Source organism: Peromyscus maniculatus, chromosome X, assembly GCF_049852395.1.
Source record: "Peromyscus maniculatus bairdii isolate BWxNUB_F1_BW_parent chromosome X, HU_Pman_BW_mat_3.1, whole genome shotgun sequence".
NCBI classification, from domain to species: domain Eukaryota; kingdom Metazoa; phylum Chordata; class Mammalia; order Rodentia; family Cricetidae; genus Peromyscus; species Peromyscus maniculatus.
In genome coordinates, this window is record NC_134875.1 from 19,309,904 (window position 1) to 19,326,567 (window position 16,664).

The 16,664-nt window shown below is 42.2% G+C and overlaps 1 protein-coding gene across 8 annotated transcripts in view; it reads right to left on the reverse strand.

Annotated features, from left to right (window-relative positions):
* The window catches only part of Fhl1 (four and a half LIM domains 1), a 61,867-nt gene that overhangs the window by 6,259 nt on the left and 38,944 nt on the right, over positions 1-16,664 (reverse strand). For 3 of the 8 annotated variants that reach the window (XM_042269402.2, XM_006991977.4, XM_006991979.4), the window contains exon 1: positions 7,914-8,070. The exons of 4 other annotated variants lie outside the window; for them this stretch is intronic. In XM_042269402.2, coding sequence (XP_042125336.1) covers positions 7,914-7,935 — 22 coding nt within the window. In that variant the 5' untranslated portion in view covers positions 7,936-8,070. Of the gene's footprint in view, positions 1-622; positions 739-7,913; positions 8,071-16,664 lie in introns of those variants that run through there. One more of the 8 variants, XM_076561871.1, reaches the window with a different exon arrangement.

The following is a 16,664-nucleotide window of genomic DNA, read 5'->3' on the forward strand; positions in this document are numbered from 1 at the left end:
AGTTGAGGCCTGAGCAACAGGGCTACAGAGTGGCATTCTTGCCTGGCACAGGCACATTGGCAATTATGAATTATTTGCCACAGTGAGGTGCAGTTTTATGAAGAATCAAAATCAAATCTCTCTCAGGTCAAAGCAATGATTACTGAAGTGTTACCTTTCGGCACATTCGCAAAAGTTTCAAGTACAATCTGGAAAACTGACTTTTGCGAAGGGTTAAACTAATCATTTCAAGACCCTCCTCTCTCCATCCCCTGCACATGAACCACCTCCCTCTGCTCCCCACCCTCACCCCAGCTGTGGCTCTAGATAACCATACAGAGCAGGCCTGCCAAGACCCAGAGCGCTGCTAGGTTTTCCGTAGTCCCTTTGCCAAGCCATTTTCCAGAGACTCCTGCCACCAGGAAGGCACCAAATTCGGGTTTCTATTAGTTCCCAATTTCTTTACCCATGTGCTAATTGTTCCTCTCCCACTTAAAACGAGGGATTTACATGACTAAATAGACAGCAATTACTTAATTTCTGCTAGAAGTCCAAGAGCCTTGACTATTTGAAGCCAGCTCTTCACCCAGAGTGTAATTTAGGAAAGAGTGGGGGAATAAACGAGCAGTTCCCTGCTACTCACCGCGGCTCTTCCACCAAGTGAATGGCCCAAACTCCGGCTCCGGCTCCCATTCCCAAGGTTTTTTTTAAATACAACCACATGTCCAAGTTGTTTGGATCTTGTTGCCATAGGCAACCAAATAGCAGAGACTGAGCTAAGGAAACCACACCCTTTGTCTGGGAACCCGCCTGGGCGGCTTGGCCAGAGGCTAATGAACTCTCACTCAGACCCCTGTCAGTCAGTCCCTGCCGCCTGTCACTCACCAAGGGAAAGGAAGCCATGGAACACACACAATGCCCACTGCTTTGCACTCCCACCTCCAGGCCCCTCACCTCAAAGAGCCGACGCAGGGAGCAAATGAGCGATATTTCTGTACAACAGTTGCCTAGCACAGTTCGATCACCGTCGGGTCAACAGGGAAGAATACCAGGGAGGTTCCCTTGTGTGCCTAGGTTAGATACACAGTGCACACACACAAGGAAGCCAGGCCTATCTCCCCAGTTACTAAGTTACTGTGAGGCATCTGTTCAACTTCCTGTCGCCTACAGGCATGAGTACCTGGAGCCTATGGAAAATCACTCTCCGTTTGTTCTAGCTGGCCTCTGCCATCTCTTGTTTTCTTGCTAAGGGCTGATCTGAGAAACCAAGGGATTCTTTAGTAAGGGTATATGCCATGTCAGCCTGGTGGTACAGACTTGCGACCCTTGCTACTCAGGAGACTGATAGAGGAGGATCACAGGTCCAACGCCTATTTGCACGGCAGAATGAGTTCAAAGCTAGCCTACGCAATGTAATGAAACTGTCATCTCATGATTTTTTTTTAACTTTTAAAAGGCTGAGAATATAGCTTAGGGGCAGGATCCTTGTCTAACACACACGAGGCCCTGGTTTTAACCCTTGGTACCACAAAATAAGTAAAACGAAAGAATAACTACAAGGAACTCAAATGATCAGTGGTTCCTAAGAACCACTGGCAAGGAAACCGTTTGCACAGCACACTAACCCTCCTGGAATTAGCCCTTCAGACCCTATCATCTTGGGCCATATTTGAAAAAGCAGTCGCTCTCCCTTACTGAGGTCTTTCTTTTTACCATCACTCTTTCACCGTCGAGGAAAACAGTGGATTCTAAATATTTCTATATCCAAGAACCGCACTCATTTGCACCTAAAAGGAGCCCTGCGCCTCTTGGTAGTGCTGAGCTCTAACTTTCTGGTGGAAATATAGGTGCTGGTGTCATACAAAAAGAAAAAAAATGCTAGAAAACACAGCAAACTCCCTTCCTAGGTATCTAGGAGCTTTGTTTTGGCTTTTCTTTGAGACAAAGTCTAATTCTGTAGTCCAGGGCTGGTCTTGAACTTGTGGTCAACCTTCTACTTTGACCTCTTAACTGTTAAAAATTTTTATAGGCATGAGCCACTATGGCTAGCTGGTATCTAGAGGTTTTCAAGAAAAGGCTAGTTACACTATGGTTTATAAAACCAGAGAGGTATGTGCCAGGCCTTCCTCACTTTAAAAGCATGTATTTTCAGAGCCAATCCCATGTTCTTCACTGCTAAGTCCCACACCTACAGAACATGACCTGCTCAGTTTCCAGGTATGCAAATGACAAAAGAATTCACAGCTCACCAATGAACAGAGAAGTATCCAGGAGTGGGGGGTCCAACCTTTTGACACTGTGACATGATGCTGTGATCTACAAATGTGTTGGGCCATGTTTGTAGCTATCCTGGGATGCATGTAGTCTGTGGGTTGCAGGCTGGGCATGCCTTACTGAATTGTACTGAAAATGCCCATCAATGAAAGCACACCCCTCCACATCGTTCCTTTAACACAGTGTCCCAAAGCATACCCAGGGAGTCATTAAAGGAGCCAACTCTAAGTTAATGGCACCAATAAGAAAGGCCTTGGGTCTCAGTAATTCTAAGTTTTCGCTTTTGGCGGTACAATTTTTTTGTATTTTAAAACCAGGAGAAATCAGAATCACCTCAGATTCCCCACCACAGTATACTTAAGCCCAGACTCTGTGTACAGCTGGAGAAAACAGGCTTCCAAGTGACTATTTTAGGACTGATTTTAACAGTTGACTTAAGTCATTTCTATGTGTGGAAACACCTATTAATCAAGATAAACTAGAACGTCTAGGAATGTTGGCTTTATTGCCTAATGCACAAACAAGCTGGAATACTTAAAGTATATTAGCAATGTCAAATTCACAAACTTTTTTTTTTTTTTTTTTTTTTTTTTTTTTTTTTTTGCAAGAAATCTAAGTGAAGCTTCGGGCAGCCTGGATTATCCAACTTCGTTTGCCTGTCTAATTACTTCGTACAAACGTACAAAACTATTCCAAACCTTGCAGCATGAGCTTTACTACAAAGCTGGAGTCATATATTCCTACTGGTGACATAGTCATTACCCCCAAACTTCACAGAAAATAGGGGGAGTATGTTCAAGACTAGAACAGTCATAGGAATTAACAAAGCCGAGAACCCATCTGACCAATGGCAATGCCCGCACAGAGGTCTTTAAAGGAGAATAAATATCCTAAGTGCTCGGCACCATGGAAGATGGAGCCACACTTGAGAATTCATGGGAGGAGAAAAGCTTGCCATGCCCCTCCTGGCCTTCATTAGAAATTAGCAGATGAGAAAGAAAATGAACCTCTCTGGTGGAACTCTCTCTACTCCTGCTGATCTCATACTCCAGTAGCACTTATCTCTTAAGACATAATTTTATCCCTTTGGCAATTTCTAAGTACACGAAATGTCCAACCTTTTATACCCTACAAACTTCCAGGCACATTTGCCTTGCCCTGCAGTGGTTGAACTTGGAAAGGTCATACATCATTAAATGACAATTTTGCTACATGTGATCACGGTGCTGCCTCCTTTACTGCTTCTTTTGTGGAGGACATCGTGTCCTAGGGTAGCTCCTCGGATGAACTTGAATCTCAATGTGGCCTGCCTTTGTACATGGGAGTGAGGATTCTGTCACAGAAAATTCTGCCACTATAATAGGAGCCCAGGGACCTAGTCCAGGACCTAACCTATCAAAATCCTTCAGTGTGCCCTGCTGGCGGGCAGGGGGAGAAAGGTCGCCACTGTTAACCTTCTAAAACTTCAGTGTGTGGACAGGCATTCACAATGGATTCCGATCCAATGATCTCAGCCTCTATTTCTAGGCAATATTGATTTTCCTTCTGAGAAAATGTTTTCTCTTTCGTAAACCAAATTCCTTCTCCTTTCAGAGATGAAGGAACCTAATACAATGCAAAATGCTACGTCCTGATTTTAAATCTCACCTCTCATTTCCTAAGGTCCCCAGAACTAAATTATACCCCCCAGTCATGTGAACTGCCATCGGATTTTTCTACGTTGTCTTTGGTATAAATGTATTTAAGGAAATCAACTCTGGATGCTTAGCTTAATACAGTGAGAGATGTGGCTGAGTGATCAAATGTTGCCTCTCTATTCTAAGGTGGCAGCCTGACTTTCTTTCTATGCCTGCTTCAGAACATACATCATTCTTCACCTAATAAGCAAGCTTCCTCTTTCAGAAAAAAAAATCCTGATTTATATGCAGCATGCCAAGAGGTGCGTACAGAAACCTCAGCGTCTCAACAAAGAGACTGAAGAGGCTGGGGGTGTCTCTATCAGTAAGATGCTCATTGTGAGAATACCCACATAAACAGACCGGTGCAGTGGTGTGTGCCTGAGGAAGAAGAGACAGGCGGGACAATCCCTGAAGCTTCGACGGACCAGCCAGTCAAGCTCAACTGGTGAGCTCCAGGTTCAGTGAGAGCTCCTGTCTCCAAAAGTAAGGTGGAGAGGGATTGAAAACACCCAACACTGACCACTGGCCTCTGTAAGTACGAGTGTGTGTGTGTGTGCACACACACACACACACACACACACTTAAGCACTCACACAGATGTATACCCACAAAAAAGAAAGATGACCTAGCTTCAAATTTAATCAGACACCTACACAATTAGCACCGAGGGACAAAGGAGGAACTGGCTGAAGTCCACTTGTCCTCAAAGCCAGTGGTTCAAACCCACATTTCAGGAGGAGCGGGCGCTGTACCTAGGCAGCTTTCTTTCGTGTGCTTTGCCTGACTACTCTAACAGTGCAGACACTGACCACCACCCAGACGGAAACAAAAGCCAGCTTCTTCCTAGTCTGTTCACTGCTCAGTGTAGCACACCGGTGCCATAGCAATGAACACTGGCTTCCGAAGAAAAGGACATATTGCACTCCTGAGGACATTCAACAAATGGAAAGAAGCCTCAGCTGATGAATAGGACACTTGTGTCACAGACCTGCTAATACACCTGGATGTGTCATCAGACATTTGGAAATAAACACCTAAATAGCCTCAGGGAGATGGAGCTTATGAGTCATAGCTGAAAAGCAGTCTATCAAATATCATAGAAAATTCAGCAAGTGTTTTTTTTCTAGTTTAAAAATAGAGCATGAACACAATGATTAAAATGATACTAGTAATTTCTCTAGAATGCCACATTTGGTAAAAAAAAATAAAATTAAAAGCTCTTTTGGGTCACTCATGTGCAGATAACACCATTTTAATTTATGTCTGGTGTCAGAAGGGTTGGATACAGTATTAGTAAATGAAAACAAATCTGCTACTATTTTTCCACCTGACAAAGTTGGAATCCTACTACCACTCTATCTGCCTGGGAAATTTCCCTTAATGCTGTACATGCCACATGCAGCATGTTCTCTCTCTCATATAGGAAGAAAGTTCGTGACCAGTGGCCATGGACCATGTCTTTTTGATTTCTTCAGCTGTGGGAAAGTGGTAGGCAGTCATTTAGTGGTCATTAAGAATACAAAATGTTCCCCTGGCTTCGCCTAGTGTTTGGCTGTGGATCTCTGCATCTGCTCCCATCAGTCGTGGGTGAAGCCTCTCTGATGACAGTTGGGCTAGGCACCAATCTATGAGTATAGCAGAATATCATTAGGAACCATTTCATTGACTTTTTTTTTAAAATCAGTCATATTTAGTTCTTCGGAGCCAAGGAAACCCCACAAAAGATAGGGAGGAAGGATTCTAGGAACCAGAGAGGTAGAGGACATCACAATAACATGGCCCACAGAATCAACTAAGCAGAGCTCACAGGGGCTCACAAAGACTGGAGTGACAATCATGGAGCCCAGACTGGGCCTGAGCTAGTCCTCTGTATAAACACTATGGCTGAATATAGCTTGATCTTCTTGTGGGACTCCTAACAGTGGGAGTGGGGGGCATCTGACTCGCCACTGCTTTCCTCCTACATCTTGATATGAGGGTTTGTGCCTAGTCATACTGTAACTTGTTATGGCATACTCCCTTGCTACCCCTGGGAGGCCTGCTCTCTTTTTGGAAGGGAAATGGAGAAGGAGTGGACCTAGGGGAGAGGGGAGGTGGGAGAGGAGGGGCTGTGGGCAGTGGAGGGAGGGGAAACTGCAGTGGAATCTAGTGCATGTAAAGAAACAAAATGAAAAATGAAAGAATACAGACTAACATTTGGTTTCCCCTCAGCCTAATCTTCTGCCTCCCGTTCTTCAGTGATTTAAGAAGGCAGTCCATTTCGATTCTTCTTCCCCCAACTCTCAGCTTCCATTTCTGGCATTCAAAAAGGCCTGGCATGTATGAGGGCTACTGGGCAGTTGGCTGGTGAAAAGAACTCAAACTGTAGGATATGAAAAATGATCTTAACTCTCTCTACGCCCTTCATCCTGGGCCTTGAGTAAGCAAAAGAGTAAAAGGAATTGAACTGATGCTTTTGCAGACAAAAATGTTCAATGCTGAATGTATACATTTTTGTTCTTAAAATGTCCTCTGATTGTGTGGATGGCCACTAAAAATGAATCCAAATCCAAAGATCTGAACCTTCATTTTGCTCAACTGAAGCCCATTTCAGAGCGACATTGACTTTTCTTCTGTGAGGACTTCTTTCTCCTCTATGGAACTAGTTATTCTCTGCTTCTATAGACCAATGAATGTAACACAATGCAAAGTGTTATTTCTTGACTTGAAAAATCATGTACCAAGTGTAAACAATTGTTCTCACAAGTTAGGTATTATTTTTATTATTTATTATTTTATTTTATTACATTATCATTATTTATTATTATTATTATTACCTCACAACTTAGGTAGTTGTTGTGCAGTCAAGGTCCATTAGGACAACTGGTACAGCCGCCTGGTTGGCAGATAACCACAATCTCAGGCATGTGGCAACCATGTTTGTAAAACTGTCACTGAGGGTTACAGAAAAATCCTCAAACATCTTTTAAACACTTAGAAACAAAAGCAAGTAGATACTAATGAATGAAAGTGTGGGGCACCACTGCAGCATACGTGCTTTCAACCATCGGAAAGGTCATTTCTTCAAAAAGTGTATCAACAGACAATCCCGAGTTTCAAAAAATAACACTTCCCAAAATAAAAATCGAATCAATAAAAAGACTACCATCAGTAGTAACTTTGTCCCTTAACCTGAAAGTGGGAGACAGGACCAAGTGTTTGGTTTCTGCCCATCTATCTTTCTTCATCAGCTCCAAGAGAGGGAAGTGTTACTTGGGCAGAGGGCAAGAGAGCAAGAGGCCCATTCTTGGCTTTGCAGAGTGATACAGAAGTGGCCTTCCAGCCTCCACCCTATTTCACAGGCATCTTGTTTTAGGGCCAAAAGGCTCCTTAATGGCAGGCTAGAAAACAGGAGGAAAATCCTCACTCCTGGTCTTTATCTAGGGGACAGGAAACTTTTTCAGTTAAGAATAACAAACACCATAATTTCCGCAACAAAGAGACCTATAACTGTTTCTTTAGAAAACTAAAGACTACTATTCAGAAAAAGGAAAAATGTGTTAAGTCCTTTAAGAAATTTTTAGTTACCAATAATCCTTCTTTCCGCTCGTTTCAATTTACTTTTCCCAAACACCTTAAGATAGATTTCAAGCACTGTAGAGCTGAAGAGCAGCCTTATGAAGGACCAAAATTCCTAATAACCCAACCCCACAACAACAACAACAAAAAAAATCAAACTTCTTTCCTCACATCATTTCTTAGTTTCATAAGACATCCTGAAAATGTAAAACAAATTTTAAAAAATCCAATGTCTAAGCTTACTCGAGGAAGAACACTTTCATCTTTGAAACAGCATGAGAATAAAACAGATACCAGCTAGGATTTACTTACCATTTACACAACACTAAAATCACTCAATCCCAAATTATCTTTAGACAAATGACAGATTCACTGGCCTGGAACAAGTGTCATTAAGATAAGAGAAGAACAGAGAGTTTTTACCTGAGTGTCTTTGAGAAGCCATGGCTCAGAGGCCAAGTTTCGGAGCAGCACCTAGACCTGTCTTCTCTCAAGCCCAGATGATAACGCTGTGGCTCATTGGTGAACATACATTTAAGGGGAAGCAGCTCACACAAAAATAACCAAGAGCAGATGTCCCACCCTCCCCTGAGATCACAACCTTAATCCCACTAGAAAATTCTTAACCATTTTAGGTGATCCAAGGGAGAAGAATAGGACCCAGTAAAAATACCAAACGCTACATATAAATACCTGTGGGGCTACTCAGCATCCAAATTAGCTTCAGAGCCAGAGAGGCCACATAGAAAGTCATCCCTGTACCGGAATAAAATTTGGACTCAGCTCTGACATAGCTTAATGCTGAGCCAACCTTATTAATACACTTTATACGCCACCAGAGCTTGCCTTTGGTCCTATAAATAATGCATTTTTATCCTGCTAATTGTAAAAGTAACTATAGGAGATAGGCTTTTGCTACCAGTGTAGTTAAAGGAGGTTAGGCACTCCAGTGAGAGAACTTAAGAGCATTAAGGACATTTAATGTCTTCCTGGCTATGTGCCAGCAAACAGCAGATCACTGAAATGGGGAGCAATTCGAGCCACTCTCCCCCCAGCCCCAGAGAGAATGGAATGGTAAAGGTCCCACACAAGCACAACCCTGCTACATCTACAATAGAGGCGGTCTGTCTCACATTTTCTGCTGCCAGAGACAATGATAAAACACGAATACAGAGATCAACCGTCATACATTATAGCAGCTCCAGGGGTCATCACTGGCTGGATACTTGGCGATTGTGAACAGGTTCTAAGAAAAGCCTCAAAGTCTGTCTAGGACCTTTCCTTTGCCCTGGCTCCCATCTCACTGGCTGTGGCACTTAGTCCTCCAAAACAGTCCGATCTGGAATCGAAAAGGTAGCTTTAGTGCTGGGTGGTAGTGGCATACGCCTTTAATCCCAGCACTCGGGAGGCAGAGGCAGGAGGATGTCTGAGAGTTTGAGGTCAGCCTGGTCTACACAGCAAGTTCCAGGGAAGCCAGGGCCACACAGAGAAAGAAACCCTGTTTCAAAAAAAAAGAAAAAGAAAAAGAAAAAGAAAAAGGGAGGGAGGGAGGGAGGGAGGGAGGGAGGGAGGGAGGGAGGGAGGGAGGGAGGGAGGGAGGGAGGAAGGAAGGAAGGAAGGAAGGAAGGAAGGAAGGAAGGAAGGAAGGAAGGAAGGAAGGAAGGAAGGAAAAAGAGTGGCTTTGGCTTTGGTTATGAACTCCAAGAAAGGGAGTAGTAGACTTTCATTCTGGGACAGGCCCCAGGCTAACGACTTAACAACCACCAGTCTGTCCGATCATGTATGCTCCAGGCTAGGGACTAGCACACTGCTTCGCTTGTCCCCACATTCCTGCAGCACAGAGTATGCAAATGTGAAGTGGAGAGATGGGTCAATGAGTTTCCCAATTCTTTTGACCTTTAAGCTTTCAAGGAAAAGTTATTCAGAAAGATAAATGAAATTTCTGCCTACTCTTGGTTATCTGGAGACTGGCATAAGAATAAAATTCAGGTTGTTTAGTTAAAAAAAAATAAGCCTAGGAAAATAAGTACGGGCATTGTGCTTTCTTCCACACCTTCCTAGACATTCCCTTGTTCAGGATGATTAAATTATAACAGACTGACTAGTTACAATAATACCACACCCCTAAAATCAACGCACACTTTTCACGTAGGGAAATGTTCTTACTTTACTAGATGATTAACCTTTAAAACTCCTAAACTTTCTACTTTAGTGAGGTATTCCTTTCAGTAGGGTCAATGTATTTGTAAATGTCCCTCTTAACAGTGCTGTGAGCAGCCAGCTCCGTGGATCTAATGTGGTCTTACAGGACACCAATTCCGGTTTCAAGCTTGACCCTGGGATGGAGGTTTTAGAGCAACTCATTTAGGTGTTGGTTCATTTGAAAAGCAAACAGAGATTATGGACATATGGCTTCATGAAGTAGGCAAATATACTTGGGTCTATTTTTCCTCAAATAGAAGAGAAGATACAAAGATAAGAGAACTACCTGGTGACCACTAGTCAGTAATGACAGTGTGATCTGGCGGCTCAACCTACTACTGCATTTATTCCACTTGCAACCTACACCAACCACGTAACCCAGATTTCCTAAGAGACTATATAAGACATGACTACTGTCTCTTTGGACACTGGCCCCTAGTGTTAATGTCAACCCTCACACACAATTAGATCTTTCACCAAACTAAAGCATTATGGGCCATTTACTGTCAATGTTCCTGGTTACCTTACAGAACTTGATGGTAAGACCCTGTTGTAGAGATACTGCATACCTGAGTCATAGAACATTGAGAAATCAAACTGGTACTCACCAGGAAGCTTCATCCCTACTGGCTAGCAGGTACTATGCACACTACCAGAGGAGAAAAGCAGTCATCATTCTTCTTCTTCTTCTTCTTTTTTGGTTATTTTGAGACAGGGTTTCTCTGTGTAGTTTTGGTACCTGTCCTGGATCTCCCTCTGTAGACCAGGCTGGCCTCGAACTCAGAGATCTGCCTGGCTCTGTCTCCCAAGTGCTGAGATTAAAGGTGTGCGCCACCACCACCCGGCCACAGCCATCAGTCTTACCAGCTATGAACCCTGCAAGCTATAGTAACAACTGGCCTGATGAGATAGGTCCACTGGGACAATAGTGGGGGCTTGAATGTTATGGGAATATCCAACCACTTTCTGATTATATTTTTCCCACTCCACAAGATGAAACCCACATTTGGTTCCATTATTGGGGCTAACAACTTGCGGCTAGATAGGTCACAGACCATAGGAGAGAACATAACACTATTACTCTGCTATATGGCATAGTATTAATCTGACTTCTAATGAATTATCATTATACCCATCAATTAGTACATTTTTCAACTCTCATCAGGGAAGCTTCTTTTGGCAGTAGATGATGATTAACACAGAAAACCCACAACTGATCAAAGTGCAGAGACTAAGACCGAAGAACGCTCAGCCCTAAATGAGACATCTCACACCGCATTCCCTTTTCCCGAGGTTCAAAGATGGTCGTGGAAGAGGGGGGCGGACAGATTGTAAGAGCCAGGGCTAGGTACAGCAGGGTATTTGCACATAAGAATTCACACCAGTCAAGACAGCATGCCCAAATCTTCAGAGGTTCTAGCCAGACAAAGGCCCAGCCCAGAGAGGGAAGGGTGGCTACCAAATTCAACCACTAGCTTAATAGTCACTGGCAAGTGACAGCTGCTAGGAGAAGAAGGGTCTGTTTTCCTTAAGGATACGGCCCCTGGAAGGTTGACTGTGCTTCAGTGGAAGGCCATACACCTAAGAGTATATGAGCAGCACAGACTCTACTTGATGGGGTTAAAAAACAGACAACACAGAGTGAAGGGGGTTGGATTTGGGAGGAGTTCAGAGAGGGAAGGAGGTGAATATAATCAAGACACATTGTATGAAATTCTCAAAGAACTGATTAAAAATGAGGATAAAGAAATAAAATGAAAATTTTTTAAAAATGCCGTTTTCCATGAGAAAAAAAAGAATTTCTCAGTAAGAACAGTTAATAAATTGTCCCATCTTGGCTCAATTGTCCAGACACTTTGATGGTTACTTAGCAGATACCCAAACATTCCCAAACTTCATTGGCATTTCAGCTGATCTTGTTATACATTGACTACACGATGTTTAACAACCCCTCTGATAATCAGTGTACTGTTTACACTGTGGGGGAAGCTGGCTGGCAGATAGTGAACAATTCTCTTTGGCACCTATCCTATGCTAGCCAGATCAGCATGACTTTTTATTGAGTGCTAGGCATCAAATCCCTTCAGTCCCCTCTAGCATGTGATCCATCCTCCCAAGACCATTTACATCAGAGTTTATCTACTCATCCTTGTCTTGCAACAACCCATGGATGCATTCTATCATCTCACTGGGATCCAACTATGATTATGCTACCCTATCCACTCATTTCTCTTATATGACCAACATTTAGACAGATGTCCTACTACTATGTACTACAAAGTGATTTGCTAAACATGGGAAATAAAATATGGTCCTTACTGTGAAGTGTTACCTGGATAAATATACAAATTATTTCTATGCAAGGCAGAGCATGATGTTATAGGAAAGATATACAATGTTAACACTATTTGTCATTGACAGAAATCCTATCATGATGGGGACCAGAAAACACTTGATATCATGGCCTCTATGCCATGACTGATTCCTGAATAGTGAAAACAGTACTGTGTAGAGAATGAGGAGGGGTCATTCGAGAAAAAGATAAAATGTGGGTCAAGTTATGAGACGAATATGAGGCATGCTCAAGAAGCAGGATGAGTTCTAGTTGGGAGAAGGTTGTTAGAAGCAGAGTGATAAGGAAGTGATGCAACCAAAGCTAGGGGCAGGAAAGCCAGAACACACAGGGCTTTTTTTCCCAATTGGTGCAAAGGAAGGGTGAGATCTGAGTGATGTAAGCAGTGGATAAGGGTAGCTATCAAAGGGAGAGTCTAAAGGCTGGGGCGTGGTCTTGAGGGGCACTGCATTTGACCAGATGATATGTATGGTAGGCTAAATGAATAGGAGGCACTAGCAATGGGGACAGAAGGAAAAGACTAGGTTGAAGGGATATTACAGGATGGGATAGAGGAGTTACTAGTTGCAAAGGAAGAGATAGAGTCCAAAAGCTGCCTGAAGTTGAAATTCCGCGTGAGGAGGAAAATTGGAGACAATGTGTGAAAGAGTGGTACTTCACCAGCCCTTTCCAGTGAGGCTCTTCTGAGACGTCGACAGCAAACACAGGCTAACGGGATCTAGCATTTCAAGTCAGAAAGACCAAAGGTAAGATCATAATGGAATCCCGTTTGTGCAATCCAACCTTAGACTCTGCCTCTGAACGCCACCGGGAGGATCACACCTCAAAGTTCAAATGGGTGAAACCCAAGAGTCAAAAAGCAAATTTGGTGACCCACTTGGCCCGTATATAGCTCAAGAGCTCCTCCTCCTTCACAGCATGACCATGGTCAGCCTTCTGTTTTACTCCATTTTCTTTTTACTCAAGAATATTTCCAGATTGCTGAAAACTTATTAAAACAATTAAAGCCACTAGTCATAGCCAAAAGCAAGAGCCTGATTACAACCTGTTATGGAGTCTTGGTGGTTTCAGCTTAAACTTTTATACATTATTTTATTCTTTCCTATTACCAATAAGTTAATACGTTGTAAGTCTCTCCCAGGATAATTTTGTCAGGCTACAAGTCCCTCCACCATTTCTCCTGAGTCTAAACACATGGTTAAAGCATCTCGTCATGTACTATGATATGATGTGATTCAATGTTGAACTGTCCAGAGTATTTTGTGCCCTGTGTACTCTTGCCAGAAATAAGTCCAGAGCCACTTCAGCCATCTCGGGTTCCTGGCAATCTTTAAGGTTGAAAAGAGCCCTTTTGCCAACTGACATGTCCAATTTTGCAATGTCACTTCTTAAATGTCACAATTCCCAGCATACCCATGAAAGAGCAAAATGAGGGAACACTCTGGGACCACACAAGTGCTGCTTCGTAACCTAAGAGCCAAATGAAAACCCAGAATTCTGCTCACCCAAAGGGTCTCTGAGTCTCAGGGAAAAGACAAGCGTGGCTATGGAAAAGGGAAGGCCCATTACAAATGATACACAAAAAGAAGACTATAAATATCGAGGCAACTTGAAAATGTCAAGTAAGTCTATTGAAAATAATTTATTCTGCAATTCCCCAGGCCCTATGGTTTCTTTATAATACTCAGGGATTAAGAATGGCATATGCTATGGTGTCTGTTATTTGATTTTTGAAATGTCATTTCATGATTAGCAATAGCTTTAAAGTTTCTTGTCCCTTAAGTCTGTCCTTTTCCATGTTTTTAAAGACCCTTACCAAGATACAAAAACTATCAAAACCACATCATGTAGCTATTTTCGTGAGACTCTCACCAGAAATTACCATAACACTGAACATATGGCTATCAAAGAAAGTCTCTATGGTGATATCAGACTTTAAAACAAACAAACAAACAAAACAGAGATTGCATTTAGATGAGGAATAAAGAGAAAAGTGGAACAAGGAAATAAGAACGCAGAAAGATTTTAGAATATATAATATAAATATAGACCATCAGATCAAGGGAAAATAAATGTCTTATGAATCTGAGACACTACTGGTAGGGATAAATCTTTGTCATATTTTAGGTGTTAAAATTCTCTCCTAGTCTATTTCTACCATCCACTTGTGATATATCTGTTTTATTTCCATGTTGCCATGTGCCATGATTCAAAACACCCTTTCAGTCACCCCAAGTCCTGGCAGTCACCAACTCCACCTGTTATGAGCCTTTCAAGCTTCTGAGAGATGTTAGAGGGCTAAGCATTCTGTGGCCTTAATCTACCATTCACTCAGCTGATTCATATCCTAAAAAGGAAAAAGAACAGGCCAAATAAAGTAGCCATGCCTTTATTCTTTCTTTGGTAGTGGGGCTGGAATCCAGGGTCTTGAACATGCTGAGCAGGCACTCTACCACTGAGCTACAACCCTCTCCCTCATACCTTTACCCTTAGTGCTGACGATTATGATTGACTACCTTGATTGTAAAGAGCCCATAGTTCTTTGTGAGCCTTCCTTTCTGGTGTGAAATATTCAGACTAGTGATAGATTATCTTCTTTTTATTCAAAGACTATGTTAAATACTATACAATATTATGCATTCCTCTTTTCAAACTGTAAACAGAGCATAGCTATTGAACTGAATGTTGAAGAAACCCATGCATGGTTAATTAGGGTTTGCTCAAAAGACAATCTGAACTTAATGTGGTAGAGTGTGAGGATGATAGGAAGAAAAAGACCAAGAAGTGATCTGCATGTGACTCAGGAAGTCCCTATTTTGTTAGGTGCTGGAGCTAACTATTTTGATAATGGAGCCACTCTGGATTTGTGGCAAACTGAAAAATCACAGAGGGCTAAAGCTCACTTGGCTTCTATCTGTCTTGTTTGCTCTCCAAGTCTCTCAATCTAGACTCCACCCACAAGTGCCCACAGGCACATCCAAGAGAGTGGTAGCCCACAGTGACTCATGTTGAAAGCAAACAAGAACAACTTTCTGTGGAAAGAGCCATTCTGCTGTGCCAGGCACTCCTTTGTGAAAACTGACCTAGTGATCTTGGTGTGTGGTCTACCAACAGATCGCTGCCCCAGTGGGTAGCTTGTCTTCCCTGACAGCCAGTCTATATATGATGAGAACAGAGATTTTGGAAGGACTGGGATATACCATGGGCCAAGTCTGAGGGTGTTTTCATTTGCATAGAGTGTTTCATGGTCATGTTGAAAATGATTTCCAACACAAGGCACTGTTCCTCGTACCCAATCAGGATGATTCCACATAGGGGTCTTTACTCATTATAACACAAAACCTAGGGATAAAGTTTATAGTAAATGATGATCATGGTCCCTTATCTTTTCTAATTATCAATGGAGATGAATTGAGATCACTAACCCTGAGCTGGGAATGAAATATGGTGGATTCTCTCATGCAATGGTTAGAGTCTAGTTGACAAGACCATAAACTCTGGCTAACTTCAAAGTGGTAGTTGACAATGAGCTACAAGATAGAAAGACTAGGTTGAAGGGGAAGACAGGGGGTCTACGAGAACCACTGACACCTAAGAACAAGTGTGATTAATTTCCAATTTCCCAGAGTCAAGCAATGTGTTCTCTATGTCAGTTAGCAAGTACATTGAAGAGAATGAGGAGAACACAGCGGGCAGCAAACAGGTCTCACAGAAAGGAGAGCAGTAGAGCTGGAGACAGAACTCAGTAGTAGAGCACAGGTCTGCACATAGGCAAGACCCTAAACACAGTCCATTAGAACACCCCCAAAAGGGATCTTAACTAGGTCTAATGTAGCAAAAAGCTAGTAAAGGACATACACTTGGAAAGACTGCCACATTAACCTTAATTCCAGCCCATCTTGTTTTCTAAACTTCATTTTATTTTCAAGCAGTGTAACAATAAAAATAAAACAAATATGTGAAATGTGTGCCTAAATGTACATAAATCCAGGTTGCTTAAGGTATGAAAAATGAGACAAAGAGTAATGAATAGTAATTATTCTACTTCATTCATGAACTTTAGAGTGGTATGAATCACACATAACTTTTCAAATCCCTCCATAAAGAAAATTCAAGGCTTAATTTTACATGAGATTGGTTCAACAATTAACATCATCTTGGAGATAAAGAATTGCTTTTCTCCAAATTTAATATGGATATATTGACTTTATAACGTTCAGGTGAACATAATGCAGTGCCTAATAGAATGGACTCTGGAGCCACAATGTCTAGAGGAGAATTCTAACCTTTACCACTTTCTGGTTCTATGACATGGGAAATATTTTATCTAACTTCTCTGTAATTCAACTCGCTCATCTGCAAACTGGAAATAATAATAGTGCCCATGTGATCTCATTGTGAAGACCTGTGTGATATCATTCTTATGAAAAATAAAGCATATTTGTTACTCAGGAGAGTGACTGACACACTGCAATCACTGTATATTATTTATTTAACAACACTGCAAAAATGTAGCTGTCCCAAACCTCAGCTTCCTGCAAGGAGAATTTATTAAGTTCACCAGTTCACAGGAGGTATGTGGAAAGGAGATAAGAGCTCAGAATCTTGGCCAAGAGCCC